Consider the following 17,271-nt stretch of genomic DNA (forward strand, 5'->3'; position numbering starts at 1 on the left):
GTGATTGATTCAGGCTTCATGGTTAGAACTGTGACAACATAATGTAGGCGTCATACTGTTTTCCGGAAACAACATTCTCCATTCTCAAACATAACGTAAACAACGTAGCAAAGTTGTCGCTTTGTTGATGCGTCAGCACTAGAAATTCGCGGTTTTTGCCACGTCCTCAAAATTAATTGCGGTGATAGACGAACGCTGCACAATGTCGTGCTTCATTTTAGCGCAATAACTTCCCTCTAAATTCAGTGGACGGTTCTCATGTGACAATGTGAAGTTACCCGGCACCTTGACGTCACGTGACGCTAGCTTTACAGCTAAATATAGCGGTACAATTGTGACGTCATGTGACATATAACGTCACATGACACCGTGACGTCACGATGCAGCAACATTACGATTTCCCGCTAAATTTAGCGTATTATCTTTCCCCGCTAAGTTTAGCATTCGGCAACGTACATATATACATGAAACACACATAGGGTCCGCTGTGAAATCTAACCATTAACTTCTATCACAAGGGAAAAAAAAAAGAAATGTTCCCGTTGCTGTTGTTATCACAATTTATTGCCGTGTTCTGCGATCGTAAGAACATGTTTCGTCAGCGCACCTTCCACAAAAACAAAATGATCTCGCGTCTTAGGAGGACGTTCCTTTGGACGAGGCTCGCGGGACTACTTTGATCCTGAGACCGTTCGCTACTCTCAGGACGATCTCGAGAGACACGAGAAGCTTGTCTCGAGGATCCATTGACTGCACGATGAAGGAGCGCATGATGTGCCCCACTATTATCTTAACCTCCATGGAAGCAAACTTCTGGCCTGCAAGAAAAGAAACCGTATAACACGTCGAGTCTCAAGCTATCACCGCGCGTTGACAGAACCTTAGCTTTATGTTTTCATATTAGAAACTCGTCGTTATCCGTTACGTTTAATGTAAAAAAAACAAAAAAAAAACATATCGCCAATTTACTTATATTGAGAATTCAGTTTACAGTGTCCTTAATTTCATTACGAAAATATTGTTCGCACTTTTGCTTGATTAGCGCTATAGTCGCTGAGAGCCTTAGAAATGATAGTGTGGCGAGTCCCGATGCGTCGGATTATAGCTCAGCCGCCAATGACATTGCTGTATTAGGCGATAAGAACACCCAAGAAACACATTGCAAAGCGAGAAGCATAAATATATTAAGCAAGGCCATGCGTTTTTTTTTTAAATGCTTTTAGTGGCTATACCTCCATTTAAAAAAACATAAAAAGAAACTTATGAAAGACAGCAATAGTAAGGTAGGCCGGCTTGAAGGGTATCTTCTGGCGAAGCTCGACGGAAACTGACGCATGCGGGCAGAGCGCGACGCAGACGAGAGCGTGCGGGGATCTCAGAACACTAAGTTTTGGTTAGGGTGATTAACGGGGCAGACAAAGCTAGCTGCTTTTGTATTAATTGCACTCGACGAACGCGTTTGGGCTTCGAACGCCGGCGTGTTGCGTTTGACGTTCGCGTTCGAACGCGTTCAAACATTGTAATGGACGCAAAGGCAGCTATGCGGAGCGCCAGTTCATCTGCTTTTTTTGCAGGAGTTGCAGTGACGTGAGAACGACGCCGACCTCTGATTGGCTTTGACTGAAAGGATAGTGGGTAGGCCTCAAAGCAAAATGCATCGAGGTGTACCCACCATGCATCAATCAGAGCCAATCAGAGCTCGGCGTCTTTCTGACGTCACCGCAACCCCTGCAAAAAAAAAAAAAAAAAAAGCAGACGAACTGGCGCTTTGACGTGCCGCGCGCTCTCGTCTAGTCTGCCTCGCTTTCTGCCTGCATAGATTTAGGATATTTTCGAATATATTTCGTATCACGCGCTTGCTTCGCTGCCATAAATCACTCCACTCGTCTCACCCCTTCAGTCCCCCCTCCTCCCTCCTATCTTTCTCTAGTCACGTTTTACGTCGCAAAGATTAAAATACTACATAGATCACCGATAGCTCAAGGAAAGCAGGACGTGGCGATCACCGAGCATCTCATCGAGGATGTCATTGCGGTGGTTAGTACTATGGCGCACCGTGCATTCACGAGGGCGCCCATCAAACCATTCTGCCAATCTTGGCCGCCAGGCAGCTACGTAGCTGCCTTGCCTCAGACACGATCACATGGTCGTGTCGTCTCGGTCTCGTCCGGAGTTCTAAGTGGCCCCTCGCCCCCTGCCCCACCGAGTATATATCCATCGATGGGCGAGGAGGTTTCTCCTCGCCCGCCAGGGGGCGCTGCAGGCGCTCGCGTACCTGGACGACATCATTGTGTACTCGGAAACTTTAGAGGACCACCTTCGTCAGTACTCATCCACAAATTTGGGTTAGGAAGCGTCGTGTAACGTCAAAAGCATCCCTGCATTACAGAAGTCTTAACGTTTTAAAACGCACCTCTTAGGCGCCGGTTTCCGGGTTGAGCGGCGACGCCGTCGGCGTAACCGCGCGTTTCATTATGGGAAAATTTCTGCATAAATTAAATGGGAAACGTTCCCGATAAGTACAAAAATGTGCCCCGCTAAATTTAGCGGGGAAATTAGCGTCACGTGACCTCAACACTAATTCAGTTTCCCCACTAAATTTAGCGGAGAAAGTTTTGCTGAATTTAGCCAAAATTTTCCGCTAAATGGGAGGGCAGCAGGCGAGGAGGAGGGGAGGGTATGGAGGGGTAGGAGGGGCATACACTCCCCTCCGTACCCTCTTTTCCTCCTCCTCAAAAGCTGCGCTATAATTCGGCATTACAGAGAATTGTAAACGTCTTTAATTTTTTATAATCGTAATTAGTGCAGGCTCTTTTCCTGAAACGATAAAATATAGCTGACTAAACAGCATCGATAAACAAATTAAGAGAACCAATCTGATCTCTTTTGTGAGGAAGTGTAACAGGCAAATGTTGACTTGCTCTGTAGTCACTCACAACGAGCCATTAACTTATGCGCCGAGAAAGTGATGGTGAGGAGGAGGCGAAAGGGGACGTCAGAAGGCGGAGCTCTGGTTGGAACGATTAGTGGGTACATCTAAAGCCTTTGTCTCCACTATGGTGCCTGGAACGCGTCTCCGACTGGTGTGTTTAGCGTCCTATTCCGCCCATACGTCAAAAGTGGTCCCGAAGTTGCAACGAACGCCGTCACTGAGGTCGTAGTGTCATGCTGTTGCATGTCGCGATCCTGGCGGTTGGTCGTAGAAATGCTAACGAGTAGGTTATGAGTAACACAATTACACGCGAGTGTCGCTGTCGTCACGGCATCCCTACTTCCGGCTGCCGAAGCTCCCGTAGACTGCCACACTGGAGAGCGACATGCAGCAGAACAGACGTCTGCCACGTGCCCCACGGCTGTTGGGACGCCGCCAGGATCGCTACCGGCGACACCATGACATCTCTATGACGTCATCAGGCGGAAATCCAGGGACCACCTTTTTGGACGCGGTAAACACACCAGTCGGAGACGCGTTCCACGCACCGTATCTCCACTGCACTCGTCGAATGCGTTCGTTCGGATACGAGAGCCAAATACCGAACGCCGGCATTCCGCGTTCGAACGAGTTCAACGAGTGCCGTGGAGTCAAAGGCTGCCTTTGCGTCCACTGCACTGGTCACCTCCTCACCCTTTCTTTTTCTGCGCATAAGAACACCAAAGAACGAATCACGAAATAACAAGAGTGAGCATAACCACGCCCCGTGCTTCTTCAGCTCTCAGGGGGTATAGTTCGCTGATTGCGGTAGCGATCTCCTAGGGTGAACACGGTGGTGCGTTGGTCGTTCGAATAGACCGCATAAATCGGTGTCTCAACAAATTGCGATGTAATTTTTTCGCAGGGTTGTAATTATACGTCGCAAGTTTGTAGGCATAATGTTGAAGGGCTAAACCACCTAAGTAAAAAATAAAATAAAAAAGAAAGGCATAGAATAGGCATCTTTCTTTTGCCTTTGTGAAACCATCAAATCCGTTATGGGCTAGTGTTACCCTTATTTTTAAAGAAAGATTTAGTTGATAATTTGCCGAAGGGGAAAAAAGATCTTTTTTTCTCTCTGGCATTGATAAGCTCATATTTGTATACTTTCAAATACGAAATGCACCACCTTCGGGCACCTCTTTAGCAAATCGTAGCACGCTGCGTTTAAAAATATAAATACTATTTTGCAGGCTTTCCGAAGGGACAACGGGCCATCGAACTCTCCCTATGTAGTCACCGAGTAGTCCTAGCTGCCTGATTACGCTTGGCACAACAGTTCATACCAATGCAGTTTCTGGGCCCAGCTGAAAATGGCAAGTACGATAAAGGGTGGCGTTTTTCACTGTTCTCAGGAAGGAACCGATCAGGATCGAACTCTTCTGGCTTTGGAAAGACGTCGGGATCACGATGCAACGCATATATGAACACTCCGATATTGGCTCCTGCCGGAATTAGATGGCCTCCTGCGATGCAAAAAAGAAGAAAAAGGAAGGGAACAGTAATCATATATGGCAGCTTCTACGTAGAATAAATGCATAACATTTTAGATCTGCTTCGCAGGCGACAATTCGCAGTTTGTCAAAAATGTTACTTGCCCATTTCGAAATCCTCCGAAGCGGTCCGTCCAATCAATGGTACAGACGGATACAGGCGTTGGCATTCCTGTGTGTCATTAGGGGGACAAGAAAAACTCAGAAAGGAGGATGAAGGGGATGTTTTTTATGCCTAGTAACAATACTGCTTTCAAGACAAGCTCTCAGCCCAAAACGCCGGTATTGAACTTGCGAAGTAGCTCAGAATTAGGAAAAAAAACAACTTATTATCGCCACTAAACTTAAAGGTTCCATGAAACAAATTTTGGGCTGGGATAAATGAGTTTAAATTGGGACTTTACTAATCGCATATCGTTTAGTTGGCCAAAAAAAAAGAGGATAGAAAGTCAAACGCCAGCTTTTCGGTACGAACATTTGAAAATATAGCGGACTATTTTGTACCTTCTTGCCTTCGAAAGCTCTCTGAGACTCCGCCTTTTCACTATGATACATCCGCGGTTCCAAAAGCGCGTCACCGGCGCCAAACTGACTTCAGCAGAGCCCGGCTCACGCATTGCACACGAGAACTGCGTCACTCGGACGTATGCGCTCGTTAACAATCAATCCGTCGACGAATATTCGGATTCGCGTTCGTGGCCAATGAGTGCCCGACGGAACTTATCGTCACTGGCGAATGACAAGTTCTATGGTGCGCATAAAAAGCACGGTGGAAGCTAGGAGTCATCGCACCGGTGCCGAAGAATGTCGCGACGACGTGAGTTGAGGATTAAAGCTAAGGAGGAAGAAGTAGGAAAATCGCCTCATGACCCCTTTAATAAAAATACACGTTTTATTTATTAATTTATGTAATCATATTATTTTCCCGTGGCAGTAAAAAGCCTTCTGCAAACCAGGGAAATTCAGGATAAATAGCTACGTTAACATTATGCTGAAATCTACGAAGGCGTAGAGTGTCGACCCAGAGAACTGCAATAACATATTCCAGTGAGCATACAAGTGCCTTCATTCATTGCATAAGGGTGGAAATTAGTCACAACTCCCGAGACGGCGATTGTTTTATTTATTTATAGTTTATAGGGTACTGAGGTTCTGCGATGCAAATATGGCAAGAAGAAATAGAAAAAAAATATGCTGACTGTGCATTTAACAAAGAACAAACAAGCAACAACGAATAAGCACATTTGAAGTACATTCAAGTTGCATCACACTTTCGATATCTGAGGTACACCTTTAATGCGATATTAGTAATTTTCCTGTGTTTGAAGGGTGCGTTGTTAATTTTTTTTCCTCCTGATCTACGAAAGCAAACGGTGAGCAAATTTCTAAAGTTTCTAAAGTCTAATGTGATATCTAATCACATTTTGTTTTACATTTCACCAGCTGCAATACAACTTTCTTTTTTGGCCATTCTTGATACATCAAAACATTTTCCTACCTTGATGACACGATCTAAGTACGTGAGCTTCTTCAGGTCTTCCAGTGTTATGTTCTTTTCTGGTTCATCGCCAACGATTGCATCTAGCTCCTCATGGACTCCCTTTTGGACTTCAGGATGCAGGCCGATCAGGTAAATACACCATGCTATCGCTACTGCCGTCGTATCGTGACCCTGCACTCAAAACATCGGCATTATTTTGTCTTTTCATTACAGATTAGCAAACACATGTGATACCTCAAACATAAATGTGTCCACTTCTTCTCGGATGTCGTCGTCTGTAAGAAGGGCGTCAAAATCCAAGCTGTGCTGCAGTAAGATGTCAATGAATGTTGGCAGTTTTTTCCCCCGGAGTTCATTGTCACTCGTAGGGACTGCAGTAACCGTACTTCTTTCTTTGACAAGCTCTTCCCTTCTTTTTTGAATGACCTACAAGCGCATAAAGAGACGTTTGTGAGTATTTCTACTGAGTACTCGTATATATTAGTGGTGCAAAACTATCGATAGTACTATAGATAGTACTATCGATAGTCGACTGTCGAAAAACTATAGATAGTACAATCGATATAGCGGACTATCAGAAAATTATTGTTAATCGACTATCGGAAAAGTGTCGATAATCCACTATCGTAAACCTATCGATAGCACTGTCGATGGTTTACTATAGATAGTACTATCGATAGTCGACTATCAATATTTTTGGAGAAACTATCGATAGTATCAATAGTCAATTTATCGATAGTTTTGCATCACTAATATATATCGATAGTTTTGCATCACTAATATATATATATATATATCCAGCACAAATTGAGTATATTTTACGTAATGGGCAGTTTAACAGAAAAAATCGATTCCTTACCTTTTTGCTAAAGCTATGAACGACTGAGAGGTTGTGCGCGCACTCCCTTCCAAGGCTAGTTCTGTAGAATATCGAGTCAAGATATAGCCAGGGATTCTGAAACCTCAGCATAAACTTCAGAGTTAAACTGAAAAAAAAAAATAAAAAAATAAAAAAAAAATTCACATGGTAAAGTCGTAACTATGCACTCTAAAAAAAAGTTTGGGCGTGAAAGAACTCATGAGGGTTCTCCTGCTTGACCTGACGGTAAACGTTCGGCAGCCCCCTGCCGAACGTTTACCTTCATATTTTGAGCCCTAAAAAGTACCCCCTAAAAGGGGTCGTCGTAAGAAAACCTACTAGGAGTTCTTTTCAGCGTCCCTTTTTTATGCGAAAGTGTTCTTCTTCACCCAGATGCCTCTCTCTCGTGCGCCAGGGGGCGATAGTGCTTGAGGTGAAACCGTTCTTCACGAGCTGAAAGAGTTCTTGGGTTGTCGATGAACCTTTCAATAACGGATTTTTTTTAGAGTGTGTACCTTCAACGTGTGAATAGCAGAACCAATGAAGAAGATGAATAAAACAATCAACATAATATAAATATATAGGGAACGAATAGGGGAGATAGTGATTATTAAATTTATTGCATCAAAGTTAAAGGAAAGGAAAAGGGAAAGCTGGCGAAAGATTGGGCCAGGAGTGGGGGCCGAACCCGCAACCTTCGTGAATCCGGGGTAACTCCTTAACTGCTTATACCAGGGGTCGCAAACACGCGGCCAGCGACTCGCTGAGACATGGCGGCGTGCCAGCGAGTCGCTGGCACGCTGCCGCGCATCCTTATTACACTTTGTCTTATTACATTTCGAAGTATAAGGATCAGTGCTTCAGTGCGCCCTTGATTGCGCTCTTCGATAAAGAAATGTCGCTATTGGAGAGCTGTGACACGTGCCCTTAGGCGATGGTCCGATGTACGTTTGTCTGTGCTTTTACGCTGGTAGGTGGATTTCCAGAAATAAACCCGTTGTCAGAAAACGCTCAATCTGTGTGTTCCTCGTGCTTTGTCCTCCGTACTTTTGGCGCTGTTTCCTTCTTCGTAACTTCAAGAATAGCTCTGTTCTTGAATCCATTTCGTGATCGGAAGTTTTTTTTTACTGACTCTTCAAACGTCAAGCAGGGCTCATAATTCAGTACCTTTTCACAATGTACAGAACATGCAAAAAAGCATGTTTCGCTTCTTTCTCATGCAAATTTTAAGGTACCTTATGCGCCAGGGGTAATAAGTTTCTAATGAACATTTTGAATTTTTAGTGAGTTATATCAACACCCCCCCCCCCCCTCCCCCCGATGTACCGATGCCACTGCACACGCGCAGAAGAGCCTCAAAACCTGGATAAACGTTTCTGTTGTTGGAGACACCGGAATCCTTCGCCCGAATGGAGATGGTTCAGGGAAAATCGTAAGATGTGGCAAACGCGATGGCGAACCCGCAGAGCATACGGGCGGACAGCAGCGCGGAAAGTAATTTGCCGCCCCGGTATACCATAGACCTCAATTTAGACATTAATGAAAATTGTATTAAAGACGGCTTATGACGTATAGCAGGAGTGACCAAACTGAGGCTCGCGGCTACCTGGTCAAGGTGCCTCCTTCCCCTCTTGTGCCCCCCCCCCCCCCTCCAAAAAAAACTTTTAGAGTTAAAAAAAAAGATGGCTCACAGTCTCGGCAGTCTTGTACACTACACCAACTCATGTTTACAAACAAACCGGAGCGACGCCGCGCATGCGCGATGGGGGTGTGGGCAAGAAGCTCGCCGTCGCCCATAAACAAACCATTGGAATGTGATGTTGTCGGCGTCGTTGTTAGTCCCTACGCTCTTTTTAGCGTTGGAATTGTTGATTCTACGTCTTCATGGCAATGTCTGACTACCTGAGCGGCCGCAGAGAAATTAACGAGGCTCGTTACACCGCAAAACGTGGTATGAATAATGTAACATGCGGCGATTCACTCCTCGTGGACGCCGCAGAATGGACGCTAAAGCCTGATTCACATGGTAAGGTTCTGCTGGCTATTTTCAGTCATGACGTCGCTCGGGCTGCAAAAGCCTGAACTGTAGCTGAGATGTCGACGTCGATACTGAAAATCGCAAGCAGAATCGGACCGAGTGAATCAGGCATAACAAGTAACAACTGGTAACAATTATCAACATCTCCTTACATCTACTGTTTACACCGAGCCTACTTACCCGTAGCAACCTTCAAGCTTAAACGTTTTTTGAGGTCTGCCCTTTTTATCGCAATTACCGGGTCAACGTTTGGTCTACAAGCCGCTGTTGTTTGAACGAGCAGACGACATGCATACAAGTTTGAGAGAAGACGACAGCTCGAACGATAGGGCGGCCGTTTGAACGTGATGACGCACTGAACGGCAGTCCGCAGGTGGTTCGCGCAACTTGACGGTTTTCCCGCGTTCATGTTAGAACAAAATAAATAAATCTGACGACCTCAAGTATCCGTGAATTCAATCCAAGGTGCTTTCCGCCCAAGCAATCGTGGTCCGACGGCGTCTGTTTTTCCTTTTTAACGGCCCCTGTTCACGTTCTCGGACAAACCGAGAAGGTAGAAAACGCATGAAAACTGACCTTCTAACCCTTCCCGACTATTTTGGTAATGCCCGAGTCACGGCGTTTTGACGAGAAGGCAGGTTCTTGTCCGGTTTCTTCCGAAGTAACACAGGAATGCACGTGCCCCAAGGCGGCTTCTGCCCACAGCCCCAGACCGGATGTGCGGCCGACGCGCCACCACCGCGCCATTACGTAAAATAGATGAGTTCGTGTATAGTACGTACATACAGTTGCACTTCTTTTTGACACATAGATGCGTCCACTGACCCTGTTGCCTTTGTTGTTCGAGAAAGAATTGCGAACCGTGTGCTCACAACGGGCGTCAGGGGCAGTGGCTGGCTAGCGAAGCATGCATTCATTTTTGCTTAGCTATTGAAGAAACATTTTGCTGCCTGGTGTTGTTTGCTGTAGTCTACAATTATACGTGCCCCCTTTGGAAACGACAGTTCCCTTCATATCGTTTCTTGTAAAAAGTTGCCCACCCCCCTCTTTTTTTTCCTGTGGCTCTCTAAACTTTAGTAGCTTTGTCTGCGGCTCCAACCCTCATGTCACTTCGGCCAGCCCTGACGTAGAGCGACTGTTAATGATGTAAACAACTTACGTGGGCGCTTTTAAATGAGCCGTCCTAACTATAGTCCCTGAGAGCTTAAAGAACGCAGTGCGATAGCCTCCTCTATACTCATAAAGCCTGACAGTTCGACGACGGAGCCATAGAGTTCCCAGGCGCAGATTTGAAGCGCGAGGCTTTGGTAGCACAGAGCATCAAAGCGCCATTTCTCGGGGAACCTGGACGTCAGCGCACAGATTTTGCAGCGGCGAGGACCCAAGACGCACTTGTTCTCTCTCGAGAGCGTCTCGCCACAGCAGGGCGCCAGTCACGTGGCTCTCCCGTCATCCGTTGTCTGCCGCTCCTCCTTTTCCATTTCGGCGGCCGCTTCTCGTGGCGATCTACCAGGCTTTGTCAGTATAAAGGAGGCTATGGCAGTGCGTAGATAATTACCATCCTCGCACTTCTTGCTTTGTCACTCGGCTTTCGTATCTGATAATCCCGTTATCTCTTTGGCTGTGGAGCAATGACAAAACGCCCGAGACTCGTCGCGTCCCGCATTTCTTAAGCCATCAATGACTTTAACTGTGTTGGCCGTATAAAGACGTCCCGTAATGTCAATGAGCGTTCACGCTCATAAAGATGACGGATCACTTGCTTTATATTTATTTATTGATACCGTTGGCTTACTGGCCGCTACAAGGGCGGGTTTTCGGCAAGTCTGCATACTTCATACTCACTTGCGACACTTCGGGGAATTTTTGCTCCATATCGATTTAGAGTGCCTGAAATCGGTAGCCTTTTCAAAAGTGCACGCCGTGAATATCTACTGCATCAGAAATCGGATGTTTAGACCTGAAAATGAAGTCCGCCCAGTGGCATCACGCAATGCAAAGCGTCATCCTTACATTGCGTAATGCCACAGTCCAGACTTCATTTTGAGGTCTAAACAGATGTTCCGCTTCCTCATTCGCTAAGCTGATTTCGCAGATCGCAGAGATTGGCTCTTTGAGTGTTTTGCGGGTAAGTAGACGTGCAGGCATTTCTTAGAGTGTGAAATATAATTTCAATATTCGTCATCCTAGACTTTTAATAAAGACGCTTAAAGTTTTATTTTTTTTCAAATAAAGACCCGTTTCAGTTTCCCTTTCAATACACTGCAACACCGTTTCGTGTCCCGCACAAATCTAGTATACATTTACTTACTTTTTAATGGCTTCCACGTATGATCCAATGTCCTCATGGTGATTAGCTGTTGTCACACCCATGATGGTTTCTGCAATATGCAAAGTGTGCAGCTTGGCACGGTATATTTTACATCAGAACAAATAGGGTGGTGAACATACCCAGTAAGATTTCCATAGTACACTCTGTCGAAAACGAAACAATGTCGGTTGCAGCATTTCCAGAACATTGGTTTAGTCTCTTTACCATTTTTCTTGCATGTTCATTAATGGTAGGGACGAGATCTTCAAGAATACGGAAGTGAAAAGCTGGAGTCAGCATTCGCCTTCGCTGCTTCCACTTGGCTCCAAAACTGTTTCAGTTTCGTGAAAAAAGTATTAAAATATAGGTAAAAGTACAGCCAAACAGATGTGTGTTCAGTACGCAAAACGAGAGCACGTGCGTCCACGGACTCATATTTAGATTGCGCGCAATGTTCCTGGTTAGAAAGACAACTTTTACAAATCTGCAATGAAGAAAACCAGACATACACTTTTGGAAAACAAAAACAACAACAACAACGACTAAACGTTTGCACGACACTACCTATTTAATGTAAAATTCATATCGCCGTAGTAAGTGGTCGTAAACTAGCACCCGCAGTATTCTCGCAAGGAGGACCTAAGGGTGGGAAATCGGTGAATACTGTTGCGTCCCGTTTCTTTCTTTTTTTTCTTCTTTTAAAAAAGAGTCACTATACCCTGCGTGTAATTAAAACTTAAAAAAAAGACATTGTGCCATCAATCCACGTGACAGTTAGTTAGCGCGATATCTCCTTTGTAGCAAGGGCATAGTGGTGGAACTTGGAATCGAGTTTGGCGTCAGGGTTCGATCTTGCCCCGTGTTTACACTGACAGACCACCATGCAGTCCTGGCCTAACCCTGACACAGCACTGGTGTTTAATCTGTGCATTCGCGCTGGCCTTTACTAAGTAGGTGACATAGAAAACCCAGCACTACAGCCTGTTTTTTTATAGTCCGTTGCAGGTTAAGAAGACAAGGTCGTCCCACCAAATCTCTCCGCTCTTTCCACTTTAACACTGCGCACGCCGGAGAGAAGGCGGGGAGGGACTCCTCGAACCATTTGAGATGTTGCACTGTAGAAGCCCCGCTAAATTTAGCGGAAAAATTTCCCCGCTTAATCTAATGAAAAAATTTCCCCGCTAAATCTAACGAAAAAATTTCCGCTCTAAATGTAGCGGAAAATTTTCCCCGCTAAATCTAGCGGAAAAGTTTCCCCGCTAAATCTAGCAGAAAAACTTCCCCGCTAAATCTAGCGGAAAAATTTCTCTGAGGGACTACGTGACCCCCCCCCCCCCCTCCCCCCCCAGAGGTTACGTGACCTCCCCCCCCCCCCCCCCGAGGTCACGTGACCCGAGCACGTGACCCTCAGTGTAGCGATGCAGCCACATGCGGCGGCGCTTGGTGCCCGGCACCGAACGCGCTCTTTTTTTTTTTCAAGTACGCAGCCCGTGGAATCCGCTTTTCGTCGCTAGCTTTATGAATACGAACGTTTTCTTACATGCGCTGTAAATGTACAACGCTAAATGTACAACGCGAAAGAGAAGCAAATTTTCTTACGTTTTGAAATGGATAGAGTTGGCTAAGTCAGCTCCACGTCGTACCGCCTACCGCAGAACCCACGTGGCGTCGTCTTCGGGATAGTTTCGGTCTTGCCATAAACGCCCCCCGATATCAAACTTTGGGCCATAATATTTACAAAACAACTCACATTATTGAGAAACAAAGCATAAACCTTTATGCTTTGTTTCTGTTTGTTTAGTGAGTTGAAAAAAGTTCTAATCCTAAATTTGATAATATTGACCGGAGTTGCCCTTTAATCTGGCTGAATATGGGAAGTAGTTCAACAGCCAAATCAAACTAGTCTCCATTTGGTATATAATATACATTGTTTTCAACGTTATAAATTACCCATCGCTTTGTAAGAACTCTTATAAAGCGCGATTTTGAGTCGTGCGTTATCCATTCGTGCTTTGACGACAGCCTTTTGCAATTCTGCAGCGAGCTAGCATATGAGGGGATTAAATATAAAATGTTTAAACCCCTTTCACATGCCCTGTTCCTTTAAAATAGCATGTCACTGCAATCACCCACAGGTGATTGCAGCGCAGGTCACCAGAGCCAGGATAAACATGATCTTGGGCAAGAAAAGTAATAACCTAAAGCGACGACATGCAAGGCTGCAGAAGAAAAGATAAATAAAAAAAAGGGATCCGGCCGGTTTTCGCCAATCGTGCAACGAAATATGTTGTCCGGTATGCCTTCCCCGCATATCCCCATAAAGATCTCCCACTGAGCGCAGGATTATTAAACCCTGTGGGTTACATACACAACTCCCACAGTCCTGTGGGTCTCAGGTTCCCCACACAGATTGCCCACAAAGCGCAGGATTATGAAAGTTGACCACACGATTCCCGCACATCTGTGGGTCTGCGGCATCCATAGGCATCCCACACAGATTACATATGATATTTGTGGGGCCCGCAGGGCTCCCACAGACCCGCAGAGAGTGTGTGGTGACCCACAGACACTGAGGAACACAAGGACCCTAGACCCACGGAAACCCGTAGGCCCACAGAGTTTCATAATCCTGCATGTCTGCGGATTCTTGAAGCGGGGATGGCACTTCCTCATTTTCTGCAAATATTTGTTTCACTATAAAATGCAAGAACAGCTCAGATGATAAGATATGACACTGAGACCTCTTACCTCGTTAACAAGCCCGTGCCCAACCAAGAGTGCAATAAAGTATAGTTGAAAGATTTCCTCGTCGTTTTTTGGCTGGTAAGAACTCTCTGTAATGTAAGGTATTGGGCGGTCATACATAAGGTGTGTGGTCACTTGGAAAATTAATTTCACATTATTATATAAGCAAAATGAACGGCACACTGTTCATAGCTTACAAGCTCAAACATCTTGGGTCAACTTAATAATCGATTGCTGATTTCCTTGTTACTTACCTCAACAAATTCCGTCTTAAATATTAACACACACAATTGGTTTCCCAAAACGATGCGGACAAGGCCCTTGTTCTGGAATTGCGAACAAAGCCCTAACTGTACCTCCATTGAGCCTGAAATAAAAAAAAAATAACGTAATGCGAAGTGTAAAGATTAATTTAAAAATGTAATGTTCTGATTGCAAGCGTATCTAAACATCTGTTTTCTTTTTATACCAAAGTGTATTACGCAGATTCTAAGTTGGAATAAATAAGACACTTTAATATAAAAAAGGGAACTACATAAAAGACAAGGAAGGACAAGGCGTCTGTTCGTTCTCGTCTTTTTTTATGTTCTTCCCTTTATTTATAGGATCCTTAAAATCACGCTTTCCATTCCACGTAAAACGGTTTGTTGGGCACATTTGAATTTTCTTGAGTTTGTTTCGAAACCCCTTAATACAGATACACTTAGCAACGCTGGTTCACGCTAGATATCCATTTTGCGAATTTGTTGTTTGGAGAGTTGAGGCTTTGTTCCTTTACAAAACATGCAGCAGTAGCAGTCAGTGGAGCTGTTTTAAAATTGCCCGTACAAAGAATCAAATGCAAACAAAAGTCGTAAAAAATCGTAAATTCAGATAAAAAGGCTCTGCAAAAACACGAATTACTTATGAACTTTTAATACTCCCGCCAAATGTAGGCTACGCTACACTTTGGGCGAACAAGCAATCACCGGTTTTCTTGTTTTTTTCTCAGTATTGAAGGACTGTCATTATAGCCTCCAAAGTGGTTGAGAGTGCTCAGTTGGTGTACTAACCTAAGTGGTAAGTCTTGATTCCCTCCTCTACTACCCTTTCGAAGTAAGATGCAAAAAATTGGCGAAGTTATGTTAGCCCTGACAGTGTTGCGTAGTGTGAACACCTTGGTTAGCTGTGTAAAATACGATGACAATAATGGTCTTTGCAGCATTTTCGCCCTCTTCCTTAAACACGCACGAAAAGTGTCAGCTGAATAAAAATTATACTTTAGGCGAGCGACTTTGAGGGTAGCAATTATAACTCAATGAGAAACGTGTGGCGAAACATTATAGGCTGATTCATACACTTGCGACCGACTCCGCCACAATCTCTGTTTAAGCCTCCTGCGAGTGCTTACGACAGGCAGCGCAGCTGAAATATGAACAACGAAGCGCGTGGCTTTCTGTACATCCTGCGCATCCTGGCGACGGGCTAGGGAAGGTTGCGCAGACGCAGTAAGGCCAAAGATACGAGGATTCTCGTCCAACTGTAATATGCCTTGACCGTCGCTTCGTGTTCAGGCGCTTTGTCACGGCGAGCTTCGGGGCCGTGACAAGGCGCCTCCTCCATGTTGCCTCAACGACAAGCTCCGCTGGCAAACACACCACGCAGCCGCCAGTTGAGATAACGGTGGCGCGAGCTATAATCAGTTTATTTATTTATTTTTATTTATTCATTTACCCTAAATGCCCTGACGGGAATCACGTAGGAGGGTGAAGCAATGGTACAAAGTTTGATACAATTGAGTCAAGTGAAAAAACAAAAACAAAAAAAATACGATTACATAGTTGGCATGAACAGTGTTAAACAAGCAATAAACAATATACATAACAAAAACACTAAATGAAAACATGGCGCAAAGCGGCACTATATAAGTTGATACAAATTACTTAAAGAATTAATGAACATATCTTCTATTCGGAGATGTAAAGAACCAGTGGGGAATTATTGAACAAGTTAGCGCGGGCAAAGATGGGCGATACTTTAAAGTGATGGTCTACGCGAGACGAAATATGATGTGCAGGCTGAATGAATGAGGTCCTTAAGGGGGATGATCCATGATAGAGCTTGTGGAAAACTGACATGCGAGCAATACATCTTCTGTACTGCAGTTGGGTTAGGTTGAGGTTACGTTTTATGTTAGTCACACTGGAAGTACGGGAGAAGTTGCGGGTTATAAATCTTGCAGCTTTATATTGAAGTGCCTCAATATGGTTGTTTAAGTAAGGCTGATGAGGGTGCCATATCCATGGATGCATATTCTAACTGCGACCTGACGAGGGTAGTATAGGCGAAGAGTTTTGTTTCTTTGTTAGCTTGAAATAAAGAGCATTTAAGAAGGTTCAGAAAAGTTTTCGAGGGAAAGGAAGGCTGAGGAGGAGGAAGCAGACGGAACGCTGGAGAAAGGAGGAGGTTTCCTTCACTCCTCTCCTGCATTCGGTTTTCTTCCTCCTCCCCAGCCCTCCTTTCCTTTGAATACTTTTCTTTAGCCGTAACTGATTATAGAGCGAACGGGCCCATAGCGCCGCGACGCGCCAAGTAAAGCGCTCACACACCGAGTGATGGGCAAAGGTCACGTCAAGGCACATCAGAGTTGAACGCGAATCCTCGTATCTCTGGCCTTATTTCGCATGCGCAACTATAGCCCGCCGCCAGTCTGCGCAGCATGTACAGAAAGCCACGCGCTCTGTTTCTCGTATTTCAATCTATCACCATTGTACAGGCATCGTTTAAGATAATCATTTGGCACGTACTCCATGGGTAGAAAGCAATCTAGTTTTGAATATTGTTGCAGGTTGATTTATAAACAATTAAAACATGCGCTGGTGTGCCGGAGCCAACTAGCATTCATTTTAAATTACCTTGGACATTTACACTTTTCCGACAATATTGCTCCCTGAGGGCCCCCCCCCCCCCCCCCCCCCCCGCCCCATATAGTGAGTAAATTATGTCTCGTAATAATTAGGTCATATAAAACTTAATCAGATATCGCCATACTTAAAGCCAACCGCGTTGAAGTCTACAAAATTCTACATAAAGCATAACTACGCACAGTACAATACAACGAGAAACGCTCCTATAATAAAGTATTCGAATCCGGTCATACTAGTTATCAGTGTCAACGTTAGACGATGGTCAAGAGATGCAAGACGCGCCGACCAAACTCCGGACTCGGTCACACTCTAATATCTATATACTACTGCCTGGTACTCACATTTATGTTTTCGCCGTACATAAACATCTCCGCATATTTTGGGAACCGACGACAAAACACTCGTTTAATTTTTACCGATTATTCGCAGGTTGAGTTGCGGTTTTAA

General features: G+C 44.9%; 1 protein-coding gene across 1 annotated transcript; it reads right to left on the reverse strand.

Moving 5' to 3' along the window:
- Positions 1 to 563: 563 nt before the first annotated feature.
- LOC120841200 (cytochrome P450 4c3) lies at positions 564 to 15,520 on the reverse strand. Its single transcript, XM_042292570.1, has 11 exons — positions 15,439 to 15,520; positions 14,173 to 14,285; positions 13,922 to 14,007; positions 11,314 to 11,504; positions 11,174 to 11,243; positions 6,825 to 6,951; positions 6,200 to 6,391; positions 5,963 to 6,136; positions 4,570 to 4,636; positions 4,258 to 4,437; positions 564 to 818 (listed from the first exon to the last, which is right to left on the reverse strand). The coding sequence occupies exons 1-11, from the start codon at positions 15,518 to 15,520 to the stop codon at positions 637 to 639; spliced, it is 1,464 nt and encodes a 487-aa protein (XP_042148504.1). The 3' UTR covers positions 564 to 636.
- Positions 15,521 to 17,271: the final 1,751 nt, after the last annotated feature.

This window comes from Ixodes scapularis, unplaced genomic scaffold, assembly GCF_016920785.2.
Source record: "Ixodes scapularis isolate PalLabHiFi unplaced genomic scaffold, ASM1692078v2 PGA_scaffold3__209_contigs__length_174095766, whole genome shotgun sequence".
NCBI classification, from domain to species: Eukaryota; Metazoa; Arthropoda; class Arachnida; order Ixodida; family Ixodidae; genus Ixodes; species Ixodes scapularis.

What these genes read in the sequence shown, in the direction of transcription:
- LOC120841200 (XM_042292570.1), bottom strand. Translation starts at nt 15,520, where the DNA reads ATGGAGGAGGCGCCTTGTCACGGCCCCGAAGCTCGCCGTGACAAAGCG. An exon ending in TTAAGACGGAATTTGTTGAG is followed by an intron (nt 14,008 to 14,172) that starts GTAAGTAACAAG and finishes CTTACATTACAG; the next exon opens with AGAGTTCTTACCAGCCAAAA. An exon ending in TACGTGGAAGCCATTAAAAA is followed by an intron (nt 6,952 to 11,173) that starts GTAAGTAAATGT and finishes TTTTTTTTTCAG; the next exon opens with TTTAACTCTGAAGTTTATGC.